The following is a 16,918-nucleotide window of genomic DNA, read 5'->3' as shown; positions in this document are numbered from 1 at the left end:
AGAGCCAAAGGACGAAGTGGACGTGAAAAATACAGAAAACCGTCGGGAGCAGCAGGTACCAGGGGGAAGATCTTTAGCACTGATGCTGCGCGGACCGTCGTATAAATTACCAGTCTGTCACCGTGCTTGAGAAGAGGCCACGGTATCGAGAATTCTTTCCTTCTCCTTCATTCTCTCTTTTTTTAACCTTCCTCTTGTGTTTTCATCCTTCTTCTCCTTCCTTCCCCCTCTCGACTTTACCACTCGCTACTCAGCTCTTCTCTTCCTCTATCCATCTTCCTTACCTTGGCCTTAATCGAAATCTCTTCCCGGTTCCAGAGCGGTGCACGAGTATCATCAGCATAACATGGCCGCTGCAGCGAGTTACAGCGGGTTGCTTTTGGGTAGTGCGAGAGGACATCACACGTCGCATCACGCGGCTCACCACGCGGCACACCACGTGCACGCCGCGGCCTCATATAAGGACTGGACGTCGGCAACGCCATCTCAGTCACTCGTAGACGTATCCTCGGCGCCGCCCTACCCTCATGGCCCTTATGCCTCCCTCTCCGGTGAGTATTATTGAACCCTTACAACCCGCAATAAACGAATCGGATAATACAGGAAAAATGATGCGAGTATACGACGCGAGACAAAGTGTTCGATTCAAATAGTATTTCTTTTTATAATCCTCACAATAATCTGACCGAAATTAGAATGATAAGGAATCGTGGCTTTACTTATGCAAAAAATGTGCATCACTTCTGCTTCCCCTTTCTACACTCCCTGAATGATTCGACTTTTTGCAAGAAGAAAGGGATTCCAGGTCGTAGAGTAGCCCCAACTTCTTATTTATATGAAAATCCTCGTTGAAGCGGTCGATCAAAGTTGCAAAAGGAAGCCGAGATTGTTGGTCGGCTTTCTTCGAGTAGAATGGCGTCCAGGTAGAGCAAGAAAGGCCGAGCGGTCCCTCAGATGCTCGCAATTAATAAGAGCTTAATGGGGGACCAAGTCGGTCGATATAGTGCATGCTCTCTCTCTCTCTCTCTCTCTCTCTCTCTCTCTCTGTCTCTCTCCCTTTCTCTCTTCTTTTCGATTTTTCTTCTCTTTCCCTCTCTCCCTTTCTGTCTTTCTCCCACGCCGAAATCGCAAGGAGGATAGCAAAAAGACCCGACCGGACCGTAAAACATTTTGCTTCGCTCGAAGCGAGGTGCTCGGGACACGTCCAAGCAAAAAGGCGATCCGTTCTGCTACAGATTATATAAGACGAGGAAACTCGAGCTCTTACGACCACTTCGACGCTCTCCGAGAGAGGATACATGCGGCGCTCTTGGTCGTCTTTGCGATTACATCTTCCGATCCCTTGCTTTTCTTCAACGGGATGCTGTCTTGCGGTACGGGATTTAACTTTCTCTCGACGACTATATCCTCTCTTCAGTTATATGGATCTCTTTTTGATCAGATAACAAAGAAACCGATAGGTTCTTTTACAAATGTTCGATAAAAAACAATGATACTTTTAAATTTTGGACACTTTGATTGATGAAAAGTCATCATTCTTTTTTTTTCTATTTCAAATGGTATATGTTTTAATATGAATTTATTTCTTATATTCTCAATTTTTTTTTTTTTTTTAAGAAGTTAGGGAATACTATTACTAATCATTTATATCAACGTGTAAGAATACCAAAACACGTCTGAACTGACTCGAAACTCCTTATGGTCACTTACTATAAATGATTGCTTCGAGAGAGAGAGAAAGAGTGAGAGAGTGAGAGAGAGAGAGAGAGAGAGAGAGAGAGAGAGAGAGAAAAGCACATAAATAAGTTAAAGAATTTCAATCGTTTCACGAAGCTCGTGAAATCCAGAAAAACCGCTTCGCTCGGCAGTGTATCTCTTCATTTCATAAATGACATAAAAATGTCCAGGTAACCAGTTTCGCAGAACTTGATTCTTGCTTTCTTTCGATCCATCAAAGCGTGTGAACAAAAGCTGTATAAAAGTGGTGCTGTACCAAAAATGATTTTCAATGTATGCATTTATTGCTATTCAAATAAAGTGAATAGTAAATTAACGTTAGAATAATAAGAGGGAGGTAAGAGAAACAAGGAGGGAAGAACTTTGGTCTTACTCCAAAGCGTTAAATAAGCCGTAGCGTGGATGAAGGCTTGCACAATTTGCTTGCATGTTTGTATGTAAATGTACTGCACGATTCGTGGTTACATTGCGGGGTGCAGCTGTAACATGCCGTGAAAACACCACGCCCATCGTGATTGCGGAGACCACTCCCATCTGTCTGCACGTTGGCATTCGAAATACACGCCTTCCGTTTCGTCCTTTTAGTTTTCCTCTTTTGAATTTATTCCTATTTTCGAATAGATCCTTTTACATCCTCTAACGTGAAGTTTTACAATTTGCAAATTTTCTTTACTCGATTAAAAAATATTTTTTAAATATTTTTGTGATCGATAGAATTTGTGATACGTTCGACAAGGTTTCATAAATAATACGGATTAGCAAGATCATGTTAATAGGCAAGGATAGATTTAGAAAGAAAATAAAATTAAAAGATTTTGATATAATAAGGTTTAGTGAGGTGGAGACTTCAAAATCGATAGAAGACCTCGGCTCCCTACTATCATTCCTCCAGATGTCACTGATTTAACTCATGGCAGCCATTTCTTCAACCCTCTCTTAAGAGGATTTAATCGATACTTTTGATTTTTCATCTTAAACATTATCTATTATTAACGATACCGATACATGATTATTGAATAGCAGGTTATTTTGTAACGTGAGAAAATTCATTGATCTTGAGTGTATAGATAATATGCCGATGATGGATTGGTCGAAATTCAATTGTTTTGCCTGAAGTATGTATTCTACTTTTGAGAGAAAGAAAAAGAGAGAACGAGTTGAGACTTAGGGCCAATTTAGGAGACGGTTAGCTTTTACACACGTGCCTTGCTTTTACGGTGTAGATTGAGAGTTGGTTCAAGCGGCCGGACCGACCAAACGAGTTTTCAAGAATTTGCTTAGCGGAATGCCGACAACGTTCACTATTCGAACATTTCGAGCTGGCGTGTGCTACTGTAAGAGACCTCTCTCTAACTCATTCTCTGTGCTCCCTCCTTCCAAGTAATCCCAAACTCGACTTCACTTCTCGAAATTAATGAATAAATAAGTATGGACTTGTTGGTAGGACGAATCGTTGCGCGAGCAACGAAATTGCTGACCGATTCCGCGATCTTACGCGATCTCGATTCGTCGCGAGTTTCCCAGTAATGTTCGAATTAATTAGAAACTTATGCGATTTAAGATAATTTATGTAAATGATGCTTCCATCGTTTACGTTTATCCATGAATTTTTCATATTTCGCGAAAATCACTTTAATTAATTGTTTTTATATATATATATTTTTTTTTCTTTCATTTTATAAAGCAAATTTATCATCTAATGAATAATAATCTCAGTATTGATTTAGAAAAATTCAAAGTATCCTTTATCTTTGGCTAAAGTAGAACAAGTTATTCAATTTTCAAAAGTGTTTAAATATTTTAATGTCTCGCTGTATGTATATAGATGGATAACAAAGTTGGTTCGTTGAGAAAACGAAGACAAAAAAAACTTCTGAAGCAATCGAGTTTAATCGATCGTTTATATGAGGAGCGAGGCGATTTTAATCGGCGCTCGATCGACGCGATAGTCTTGCTCGTTAACGAGTCTTGGTCGACGAATGACAGGAGACGGAAACCGACGGAGGGTTAACAGGGAGTTGCCGTCTTTAAATTTAAGTGTCGACCATTACGAGATCTCGCAATGGTGTCTTCTCGATTAGGTTGCGTATATACGCGATCTGTGTGCGTTTTAATATCTCTCTCTCTCTCTCCCTCTCTCCTTCTCTTCTCTTCTCTTCTCTTCTCTCGTGATAATTATATAATTGTGTAAAATTAACTCGAACGGAATAAATTGGCCGGTGTTTAACCGCTATTAAGAGAAATAAATCGCAATTACCGACTGACGTTTGTGAAGAGTCAGAAAGAACGCCGACTCTCTTCTCATCTTGGTCGTCGCACTATCCCCACTCCACCCTCACCACCCATCCTGGGTTTCTCCCTACTTCTCAACGATTGTCGATTCGCGTTCTCTTCATTGGAGGACAAATTCGATCGGACGTAGATGAATAATTTATCATTTCGCGTGTTTGTACCGACTTGATGTGACGACGCGGCGGTGGAAAATTTTTCAACGAATTTTATTCTCGTTTTAGCACATGGAAAAATTGTTAACGTTAATGTTTATCGTAATATTATCATTTTGTCTGAAAGTTTAGCTCGATTCAGGTAATAATAGAATCCATGTTGCTGTACAATGTATCTTTTAGTCGACCTTATAGATCGTTTAAAATCACAAATTTTCACGATATCAGACAAAGTAGTTCGAAAGACCGGAACCGAGTTTTGGGAAGGTATTGCTTCCAAGCACGAAAGCGGTACGAAGCGGTCACGGCGCCGCGTCGGTACGAGTCTCTAAATCAAAGCTGAATTTTATCCTTCTCCTTCCCCTACTCCTTTTCTTTCTCCTTTCCCTTTTCGCCTCTCTCTCTCTCTCTCTCTCTCCCTCTCGTCCTTCGAGACGCCGCCCCTTCGAGATTCCAAGATAGGACTAACCGTGTACGATATACGAAATGCCTGGGCGAAAAAGCGGGCAAAACTTCTTCTCGAAGTCGCATTGCTTTTCGTTGCGACAGTTTCGTGCGACGAGCTCGCCACTCGATGTCCTTCCAGGAGGATCGGAAAAAGTGCCGATTCTCTTTTCTCCGACGAACGAAAAGGTGTCGGCGAACGAGCCACCCTTCGACGCTTTTTCCTTGCCTGCCTACCTCTTTCGAATCTCTACTCGCTTGCGGGATGGAACGTCGCACGTGCAGCTTTTAAAATAGTTAAATTTACATTTTATTTAAAAGGAAGTTGAATCCTCTATTGGATATACTTCTAACTCAAGGATATTAAGTTATCCATAAAATGTTTATCTTAACGTGTACAAATTGTTTAAATGAAAGTTCCATTCAAAGTAATCGTCATTTTCTCTTTTCTTCAAATACGATTTCTTCAAAATAAATATCTTTATTGCTATGAAGAAATGTGATTGCAGATATAGAATGGATATTATTTTTGTAAACATCTCAAAGAAATGACTATAAATTATTGATTTCTCTAAAATTCCGTTCTTTAAAGGAATCTTTCTGCGAAAGCAGACCGATCGATAATCAAATTCGATCAGAGTCGATGATCCCAACTAGTCGTCGAAGGCGCGGGAGATTTTACGGGAACTATTCAGTCGGCAGGCGCAGCGTTACTCCGAAGGCTTTCTGGCACGCGCCTCGAAAATGGCGTCGCACACTGACGTCACGTAATCCACAGCTCACATATAACCGTGGTGGCCAGCAAAAGAGGTAGAGGAGAGAACGTAAAAGAGAGACACCGTCGCAGCACTCGGCTGCCGGGAGTCAGCACGGGGATGGCCAGCGAGTCTCGATTGGTCAGTCTACCGAATGGAGGGAGTGGTCGACTCACTGGCTATATCGATCTCTCGAACTCTGCTCTCCTCTCCTTCGATACGAGACAGGCCGGCGAACCGAGAGCTTTGCCAGATCGGCGAACGCCTTTTGTTTCTTCTTTTCCTCCTCTTTTTCTAGTCTCTTTCGAAAGCTGCAATACATGATAAATAATATTTAATCAAATTTTTAAACTTCTGATATTTAATTTCCAATGTTCATCTTTCCAACATTCATCTCGTTAGCGATCACAACACGTATTAAATAATTGGATTTCAATGATCACGTCATCAAATGTGACGTTTCTAATGACATGGTATAAAATAATTTGTTTCTTATAGCTATATAATTTTATAGAGTGGCACTTGGTACTTCTTTGAGAGAGAACTTATTTATTAGATGTGTATTACGAGCATGTTACAGCGAGTTAGCCATATTTAGACGATCCCACTCAGCATCCTGTTATGGAAAGGGTTCATCTAACATTCCACGAGAGCATTGGAATGTTTCGGTTCTCCTACGGGTTCCTATTGCATTCGCGAATACGCACACATGGTGTTTCGTTTTCATTCGTATCTCTTCGCCAATTCTCCCAACGATTTAACAAAGAAGAATTGATATGAGGATTAATAATTGATAATATTTCTTTTATCTGAGACAACATACTGAGAATAAAAAATAATTGAGAAATTAAAAAGTTCGTAATTGTTAAAGAATAAACGTAATATCTGTTTCGTGGTGCATCGATGATCTAGAAGTTATAATGCCTACCTAATAGTCGTACATTGATGCATATGAGTTTTAGGTAGGGTCGAGAGTTGTGGATATGTTAAAGTAGGGAGAGTCTCCTTTACCGCGAGTATATTGGATTCCAAACTCCGAAGGGTTCTGACCCCCATTGATAAGGGTCATCACAATGCTTTTCGTATGCATCCCTTAAAAGAGGGTTGGTTCGATCGGCAGGGGGTGAATCTTCGGTTTTCGAACGCGAGGGTGTTCGCTTTAATTTAATCTCGACGCTCGATTCGTGTTCTTCAACCTGAAACTTGTGAAGTTACACCCTCTCTTAAATTCGACCGATATGAAGATTCGCTTCTTTCGAAGTTAAAAAGAGGAGGGATAGATAATTGAAAAGAATAAGAAACAATGAAAATGAATTTCCTATGACGTTAAATTATCACATCTAGAAACTATTTATTTATAAAGCACGTGTAACCAATCAAATTATATGTGGTCTCAACTGAGAACGATATAATTCAGAGTTTAATCTTGTGAAATATATTTCGCACAAATTCATCTTATTGGTAACATTTTATCATATCATTTTTTTCATTATTATTTAATTATATGCATATATATATATATATATATATATATATATATGTGATGTAATTTCTGTTTAATAATTATATTATTTAGAAACGAATATAATGATCAAAGTAAAACAATGACGTCCACATAATTATACCGTTGAGGCAAACTCTGCTGAAATTCTTGGTGCTTCGAGTGTAACATTTGTCTCCCAGTTTCCTTAGACTTTGTACGAAAGGACTCCTTCCCTCTTTTCCTCTTGCTCTCTAAACTCTCTTCCTTCCTACAGCATTTCACCGTTGCTCTTTGATATCGCGATATTGAATACTGAAACGCTCATAACAGGTGCGTTCGTCCGTTACTTTGTAGTCGGCAGTTGAAGCTTTCAAAGACAAGTATGTTATCTTGGGTATCCTTTATATCTTTATTTCAAACGTTTATTTATTCCATTATTGATCACAATAGTATCTTTGAAAAATCATTTCGCGGAGATAAGTAAAAATAAATTTATAACGATTCTTCCAAATATTTTAAAATTAAGTATCTCAAAGACTTTAGTAGACATTTAATTTCGAACATTTGCAGAAAATATTTTCCACGTATTTCTAATGATATTAATAGTGTCAAGTTATGAATTATAGGCGGATATTAGAAATTAGAAATTTTAGGTAACACCGATTCGTCCAAGTCTAATCTTCGTGAGAGTGAGTTCTAATTCGATAGCGTGGTCACCAAATAACGTTGCCATAAGTGTCATACGTGTAGGACGATTTATGCTCTTCTCATACGCACACGTACACACACAGACACACACACACACGTAGAGGAACGCTCCGACCATATTCGCGTAATCGTTCGCAAGCCCTCGGCAAAATGGACGAGGCACTAGCTGGTAAATGGTGCGTCGGATAACGTCGACAATATTGCCGGTATTTGTCGAGTCACCCGCAGAAGCCGACCCTTCGATATTCGTGAAAGGGGGAGAAAAGAAAGGGAAGATCATCTGCTATTAGCGATCGACCATGATCTCCCAATTTACCATTTCACTTGTGATCATATTCGTCGTTATAGCTGTGTTTAATTCTGTGCACTATAATATTTTTGTTTGAATTCGATCCAATGATTTTCGAATATTCTTGAACAATAATAGTAAATCAATGTTCATGTTAAATTTTGTGTGTTAAGTCAATCGCCATAGTGACATTTTTGATTAATTTTTATTTATACAAATATTAAATCATTAAAATTAAATATCAAATTATATTATTAAGAAACTTCATTATATTTAGGAACACACAAAACTTGTTTTATAAAGATAACTTTCTTTATCTACTGTGAACTCAATCGTTTTCCGTTTATAACATGTCATCGATGAGATTCATTGTTACGTAGAACGGTCAATAAAAAAACAAGAGAGATCGGTGTTACATGCATCAGGTTTTCACGCAAAAGCGGGCGAGTATGAAAACCTGTTTCCCTTCTCACGCTACCTTCTACGATCATTTTTCAACTCAGTGACTTTCCATCAAATAATACTTTGCCGTTCTAGCTTCACCGTTGAGCGAAACGATACCTATATGACGTTTTACCTACGATAATATCTTTTGTGCTTCCACTTGTACGAATCTGCTCTCGCGACGAGCACACGTTACTGACTTTGAAGCAGGTAGATCCACGCGCTGACACGTGCCACCCTTACATGAATCTAATCTCTTGCGATTTATTGGCCCGTGTAACACAGTACTTTGTTTTTTGAATATCGACGCGATGTTACTTATCATTAGACAATTTAATGAAAGGAACGATCCATCAAAAATCATGATCTTTGTTTTTTTTAAAGAATTATTACATCGTAAAATTAATTCTAATAGATACGTGCGAATTATAGAGAATTGGTAGATAGTCGAATAAAAATAGATTTTAACGTTATGTAAAAAAAAATTATAAATTACAGGCGAAAGATTATTTTGAATAATTTATTTCTTCGTCGACTTAAACAAAATTTTGTCAAAATATAGCGAGCAACTAAATAGAAATGAAAAGCAATGATCGAAGATAAAGATCAATTTTCCCGATCGAAGTGGCTTTCTCATCAATGATACTTCGCCGAGATGCGTTCGTTCGATTACGCAGCATTATCGATTTGGAGTCAGAGAGGATCGTTTAAAAACGTTGACATCGAGTGGACGAATATCTGCGGGGTCACCCTTTGGGATATCCAGATCGTACGGAGATAAATTCGGACGCATGCAGTCGCGCGCGCACGCTTGGCGTCCGTCGTAAGGGAACGTGAGATCTTAACTGCTCGATCTCGTGACATCGCTCGAAGCTCGTCCGTCTGTGTCTGTTCCTTCGGTTCTCTTCCTTCTCTCCGTCCGTCGGTTTGTCCGTCCGTGTTGCTCAGCGGGTGCCATCACCAGTTCTGCACCCTCGCATCCGTCAAAACGTTGTCTCTTCTTTTATTACGCGGCACGCCGATAAATAATTCGAACAGACGACCCATGCTATGTAGGACGCTTTCTACGTACTTGCTAGATATTTCTATACTGGTTAATTATTACTATGTTCCTCGGAACAAAAAAAGAATATCGTCTTTCGTTAAATAATTTCATTACATTACTAATTATGATCTTAATCCTCTATATCAACTAAATAATCATTCTTCTTTGTTTCAGGTCTCGAGTCGCAAGTGCAGGATTCCAAAGATCTCTACTGGTTCTAGAAGCGAGCGCCGAAGTTTCGCGAACCGAACTGATGAATCGCGTGATTTTCCATGAACGCGAGGAGTCCATTTTAGTTCGTCGTTTGTTCTTTCGACGAGAATTTCGTACGAGCTTATTGTTAGTCGGAACGAAGGGAAAAAAAAACGATAAAGGAGAGGAACTTTGTTAGGAACGTCGAGAGAAACATGAATGAAAAAGATAAAAGAAGGAGAATTGGAGTGTACATAGTGTTACCTAAATCTTTTAAGGATCTACGATTAGTGTAAACTCAAAATAGTATTAGAGAAACGGTTGCGCGCACTATTACCTTCATAGTGACTGCTGTTCGATGCTGAAAGGAATCTCTAGTTCACATAGCGTGTAGGTAATTAGATCGTCGAGGACAAATTCCGTCAATTGGGAATTGCAGGCGTGAAATCTTTTTCCGATCTTTTCATTCGTTGGACCAAATCGCTGGAAAATGAAAACCGATCCTTTGAAATAATAGATTAGATGCGTTTTGTAAGCGCAAATTTTTGAGGGAGTTTGTCCTGGTTTTTGCGAATCTAAAGTTTCCAAATAATCGCGGACGAAGGATTACTTTTATCGAATAATAAAGAAACGATCTACACGTATGTTTTTTATTTTAGATCGTCATTGTGATAATAGATAAAATGGAAAGAGAGAGAGAGAGAGAGAGAGAGAGAGAGAGAGAGAGAAAGAGAGAGAAAGAAATCATCGGAAAATAATTGGTACGATTCTGCGTGTTATTTGGCGAATTTAGATGCGAGCGATTTAAGTAAAGTATTTATTGACCAATGACCTTGCCATATATTATATATTGCTATTACTATTGTATCATAACAAGCTGGGCGCTACGAGAAGATTCCGAAACATCTCCAAGTTGGCGAATTAAAACAACAAAAAAAAGAAAAAACAAAAAACGAAGAAAAAAGAGAGATAGTTATTATACCCGAAGTGTCGCCATTTTTTTTCTTTTTTATACCTACATCCTCGATCGCTTCGCGCAGCATGGCCATTGCTTTTAACGACAAACTGTCTTCGTCGGCAGATGATAAAATAAACAATTCGTCAATACCACAATAATTGTCTTCGTCAAGCGAAATTCCTAAACACATCACATGACTCTAAACGTTCCTATATTTATTTTTACCAGAACATGAAATTTTTTTATGTTTATCATCAAGCTATTCCTAATATCTCACATTGATAATACAATTTTTATCGTTAAGATAGACAATCGATTCTCCGGCAGTGTTATTAAAACTTCAGGTACGTACAAATATTCTCTTTATTTTTATTTATTCACAAATTATTAGGTAAGAAAATAATTTAGATACAACGTTGGATATAAAAATAGCATGAATAAGGATAGAGAAAAACATTTTCAGAACTTATAGGTTCGGCCATCTGCGCTGATCGTTGAATGATTTCCGTAGAACGCCTCGTTTGCTAGACTTTTCGTTTCTTTCTGTTTCCTAAATTGTCACAAGCAGCTTGTGCTGCGGAAGTAACATTAACGAGATGAGAAAGTGAGCAATTAACTTCGTCACCTCAGAGAGACAGACAGAGAGAGAGAGAGAGAGAGAGAGAGAGAGAGAGAGAGAGAGAGAGAGAGAGAGAGAGAGTAGAGAGAGAGTAGAGAGGCGGAACCGATTCGGGACTGCGGTTGACCGATCGACTTGCGTGTAATCACGTGTGAAACATATGTCCGTTAATTGGACTTCAAAGAAAATCAGGCATTAGGATCCTTATGATCTACCGACTTTTTTCACACTAAGTATTTCTTCAAGCAATCGATTTATTTTAGATTTAAGTTGGTTTCATGTTTCATTCAATAATTGTACACGTCATTACTTATTTAGACAATGACAACTATCATGACAAGATACTAGTTTTGGTTAAAAGGAATATAGTTTTTCAACATCCTTATAAGTTCGGATAATTCGTGGTAATAAACAGTAGTCGTAGTATTAAATCTATCAAATAATAAAATAAATCCTTCAGCCGTCTGGGAGGGGCTAGCTTCGATGTTCGGATAAGGAAAGAACAAGAGATATACGAGGAAGAAGAGGAAGAGAGGTAAAAGGAAAAGAGAGACTTTTCAAGATTTACTGCTCGACCTAAAACGTTTTCCAACCTCTTGTAATTACCAAACTCAGTTTTGTTCAGTGATGTTTTACCCTAGAGCAATACTTACTTAGAAAACGTATCTTGGATTCCCTTCTTGATAACCCAGGGATCTTTATGACCCCATTAAAGTCATTAAAATTAATTTGATAAAGAAAAAAAAATCATTTTGACGATGCCACTTCCTGTTCAAGACAATTGTTTATTTATTTTACAAATATATAACGGTATTGAATTATACTTATCGTAACTAAATATTTCCATTAAAAGAATATTTTCTTCATTCTTATTTTTCAATTTAGATTCCAGTGAGTATGCAGACCGGAAATGAGAATATATTTGAAAGAAAAGAAAAAAAAAGTAAGATTCATCCTGTTCTGTGGTTCGATGGGTTAGCTCGTGTCTTACAAGATGGATACAGAACATTGCCCCGCGAGCATAAATCAGTCTGTTGAGTTTCTTATGCTGTGCGTATGATTTGTGTGTTTTGTTACGCAATCGTGCATATGCTGGCTAGACGCGGAAAAAGTACAAGCAGGAAGCCCACGTGAGGGCCACGTGATATGCAGTCATCCGGGAAAGAAGAACGATCACCGTGACCATCGACTCGTATTACACAACGATGATATTTCATTAAGATTCAAAACGTCAAATGTGTTTAGAAAATGATAATCGAATTGAATTATTCTCTAAATTTTGACTTAAAAGTTTCACAAATAGGAACATAAATATTTTTAATACTCGAAGAATCCTTTGAGGAGTTCTCTAAATACATTTACAATAGATATGATGCGATCGTTAATCGTGAAATTGTCGATACTCAGGACGAACGAATAAAATTATTTGGGAGGTGAAAGCGAGTCGTACACTTGTGCGCACCCCTCGATTTCTGGTAATTAAATACCGAGCACGTGGGATCCACGAATCCCCTACCTAAACTCCCCTACCCTTCGCACGAGCTACTAGGGTCAGATTATTGATATTGCAACGAGGGAATGAATGGGCCAACCGTGAATATGAATATTAATTTTACTTGGCCGACCTCCATGTCTACCATTTGTCATCGACGTTATACTTGTATTCCTTCTTCCACGGTCACTGTTCGTTTACTTCTAGAGAATGTGGATTTTATAGTTTGTTAATAATAAAGAATAATCCTTTTGTAAATTCATTCATATTATTGTACAGTTGTACAATAGTCAGTCAGAACAATTAATTGAAAAGTTGATTGGAAATTAGTATATAGTCGTAAAGGAAGAAGGAAAGATCGGTACGATCGAAGAAGAATCGAAAGATGATCGTTGGTCCAATCGTATCCAAGAAGCGGCTTCGATGACATAGTGACGGCGCGCTCGACAAAGGCCGAAAAAACGTCTAGGAATGCCGACGGGACATATTTCGGCGGTGTCACCTCAGAGAAGAGTCCTCGTTTTATCCGCCTCTCTTCCTCTTATGCGGCTTCCTCCCTCGTAGAACTCGAATCTTCCTCCTTCTCGCACCCTTCACTATCCTAAATCTCTCTCGAACTCCTTTCTCTCTTCGTCCGGCAAATCTAAATCCCTCTTCCTCCTTTTACTTCTCCTCTACCTCTTTTACTCTAAAGAAGTATCGTTTCGTCTTCGCACGAAGCCTTCTTCGTTCCTTTTCCCTTTCTTTTCTCCTTCGTCTTCTTCGTCTACCTGCAGGTCGACTTGGGGTCGGCGCCGCGTCCCTCTCGCGAGCCTGAGAGGTGTCTCTACCCTCTCGTTCCCACGGGCTCGAACCACTGACGTACGATGTCCTGGAAGAGAGCTACACGACGTTGTTCTCCCTCCCAAACTCACCTCCGCTACCTTTTCCTCCACCCTCTCTTCTTCATTTCTACTTTTTGCAAAAGGCTACCAGAAAACCAGTAGCCGACGCGTTCCCTTTGAACGACCGATCACAGTTTTCGGTACTTCCGGATGGACCTCTTAGAGGTTCTCGAAGAATGGATTTTTCGATGGGTGGAATGTTAAGGAAAAATTATTTTTATTTAATTCAATTTCATTTCAATAGAGTTTAGGATAGATTTCAAAAGTTACATTAATCTTGAATTATACCAAAAGTTTTTCTGATCATGACACTAGACATTACAATATGAAAATATTGAACAGTTGTACAATATAAAATATTCATACGTATACATTATATATAAGACGTATTATTATCTTAGTTATATAAATAAATACAATGATATGAACGTCTTTAGAACTGTAGAGAGAAAGGCATAAACAGTCGAGTCGCAAAGGTCGAGACAAAAACAAATATAAGCCCTCATTGATAAGTTAGACTTCGTACAAGATAGACGTAATATGGTAAGCATTAAACGTAATACGATAAGTATAGATACTTAATATAATTTTTAATTTTTCAATTAGTTATTATAAAACACGTAAATTAATTTAATTATTCATTAAAGTTACGTTAACGCATTTCGCATTTCTTTCAATTAAGCATAGAAAGTATAACCTCTTATAACGAATTAAATCATAAATAATATTCATAACGGGAACGACATTATTAATAAGTAAGATCAGTATTGCGGTTCTGATTTTCACGAATCATGATGCACCTGCTCTTTTGCCCATCCTGTATTTTAATCTCCTCAAGCTCTTTATTTCTCTTTTTTCTCTCTCTCTCTCTCTCTCTCTCTCTTTCTCTCTCGCTCACTCGCTTTTCTCCCTCTGCGTATTGCAGTTCCCCGTCGATACATCGTTGAATACGGCAAATGAGACGTGACTTGGATACGAGTTAGGAACGTTCTGTTGCGGTGCTTGTCGCTTTGAAACACGTGCGCTCGTTGCAGTCATTTAAGCATTGTCACCGAACGAAACACGCTTCGTGCATCCGTAAATCGGTTGATGTTAAAACATTCCCTCGATCTATCTCTTTTGTTCACTTACTCTTACCTTTTTCTTTAGCGTGTTCACGCCATTTTATTTGCCAAGCTAGTTTTATCCTTTCAACCATTCGACGAGCTAAGCACACGAATGTTGTTTCTCTTGTGGGCACCTCGAAAACCACGATAGTATTCACGATTTCGTTCTTATGCGAATAACTCGAATTGAATTTACGATGGTTAACCGAGCGAGTATGCTCACTCTTGAAAAGGGAATCGAGATAAAGCGTCGATTGAGCCTTTAAGGTGTCAAGACTTCATCGAGTATACGAAGATGGCTAAGCACTGGAAAGTCTTGCCTGTCTGTCGATTCGTATTTGTATGCAATTGGTACTTGAATGTATGCATTCGTATTTGTACTATGTTAATTGGGAAAAAAGCTGTAAGAAAAAGAGAGAGAGAGAGAGAGAGGGAGAGAGAAAGAGAAGGTTAGTGAAAATATTTTTGTGACGTCCATCTTCGTATATTCCATTGATTGAAGATAACAATACGTTAATAGTAGGAGGCAAAAGCTGATGATCAAGAACATATCTATTCGACCTAAGCTTCGCAGAGCTTCTGTCTCTCCTTCTCTCTCTTTCTCACTTTATCTCTCTCTCTCTCTCTCTCTTTCTCTCTTTCTCGTACGCCAAGAAGCCGGCAAGCAGCCATGGAATGTCTTCATTAAAATACTCGGGCTCATCATTTATGCAGAGCAAAAACACAACGAGGTGAGCTTCCCCATCGAATCGAGCCGTCATCAAGGAAGATTCGCGCTCTAATCTAACGATCCTCTAACGATCTTTCGCTTTTCACGATATCGTGAGACTTCCAATCGATATTATTAATTGACTCTTATTGGTAGAATATTGTTGACAGTAGATATGAAATGAAGTGGGAATATTATAATTAGCATCGAAAACTTATAATAAGAGTATCTTAAGAAGTAAAAAAACTTTTATCACTTAATTTCAATGATACGATAATTGGATATTGAATCGATTGTATAAGATTCTTGAATATGTACAGAACTTAATCCAATTTGTGACGAAGAGAAAGAGATGGAGAAAGAGAGAGAGAGAGAGAGAGAGAGAGAGAGAGAGAGAGAAAGAGAGAACACATACAATTAGTATTCACTGGATACTTTGAATCCATCGCACCTACTTATCGATTGATTTAAAAATTCTTCTGGCACGCAACGACGATGAACTAAAGTTATTTCGTAAGCAGAAGGCCGTATCGTCAATGACATTGATCATCTAAACTACATTCCACTGTCTCGTTGACAAAGATATCGAGTAGTAAAATAGATAAGAATATCGACACCAAATATTTCAAGGAATTTTAACTAAAAGATCGAATGGCGACAATTCAAACCTACCTATTATTTATTTTTTAATCTCTTTTGTACGTCACAAAGAGACAAACAAAAGATTTTGTCGGTCCATACTACAACGAAACTGACCTTTGTCTTCCGAGTGGACCTCACAGAAGAGACATACACTCTCCCACGAGAATGAGTTTTAGAAACAATTTTAAAAACAAGTTACTCGCGATATTTCTTATTACCGTTATTCATTAGACTTGAATTTTCTTCAAAATTTCTACGATGGAGTAATTAAAATTCATCGAGTCGTTGGACCCCACGCAAGGTGAAGGTACTCTCCCACGATGTGAATTTACGAGGGAGATCCTTTGCCACAGGTGGAATCCTTACGTTTAGGGCAGGCCTACCTGCTATTACATAAACGGTCGGCTATATACACGCGACGTATACAGACATTCTAGAAGCCGCAGAGAGACAGAGGAGAAGATGGCAGGCAGAGTTGAGAAGGGGAAGTGGGGTGGTTAGATAGACGAAGAGGTAGATAAAGGCTTAGATAATGTTGAATGCTGACAGAAAGTCTCTCCGAAGCTACCTGCTCCGCGGGATGCCTTCTGTGTCGCTTGCCAAGGACTTTGTCTTTCTCGTACATGTGCACGCCATTGGCTTCTCTTACTCTCGATCGTTCGGTTCGATCGAAGAATTAGGGAGCATGATTCGAGCATTCCTCCGCGTCGCGATCCTCATCCTGCTGGTGGACGTCATGGAGAAGAAGAGACCGATACGTTCTCTTCGGAAAGAAAATCGAGTCAGTTGGATTCGCATTAGCAAATAACTCGGATAGGAAAGATGAGAATACCAATAATCGCCAATATTAAATCCATTTAAGTTATACTAATTCTGTGATATTCATATAATCCCTTATCTTGATGAATATTTAAGATAAAGCCATTTCTCTATTAATTTAGTTTTGTATAAATAAAGAAACTATAAT

General features: G+C 38.7%; 1 protein-coding gene across 4 annotated transcripts in view; it reads left to right on the top strand.

Annotated features, from left to right (window-relative positions):
• Positions 1–10,646, top strand: part of vg (transcription factor vestigial) — a 53,391-nt gene extending 42,745 nt beyond the window's left edge. For all 4 annotated transcript variants that reach the window (XM_035866024.2, XM_035866023.2, XM_035866025.2 and 1 more), the window contains 2 exons: positions 319–551; positions 9,524–10,646. In XM_035866024.2, coding sequence (XP_035721917.1) covers positions 319–551; positions 9,524–9,570 — 280 coding nt within the window. In that variant the 3' untranslated portion in view covers positions 9,571–10,646. The remainder of the gene's footprint in view (positions 1–318; positions 552–9,523) is intronic.
• The last annotated feature ends 6,272 nt before the right edge of the window (positions 10,647–16,918 follow it).

The sequence above is a fragment of the Vespa mandarinia genome, chromosome 11 (genome assembly GCF_050613455.1).
Source record: "Vespa mandarinia isolate Hongniang chromosome 11, ASM5061345v1, whole genome shotgun sequence".
Lineage (NCBI taxonomy): Eukaryota > Metazoa > Arthropoda > Insecta > Hymenoptera > Vespidae > Vespa > Vespa mandarinia.
This window is presented reverse-complemented; position numbering and strand designations above follow the sequence as displayed.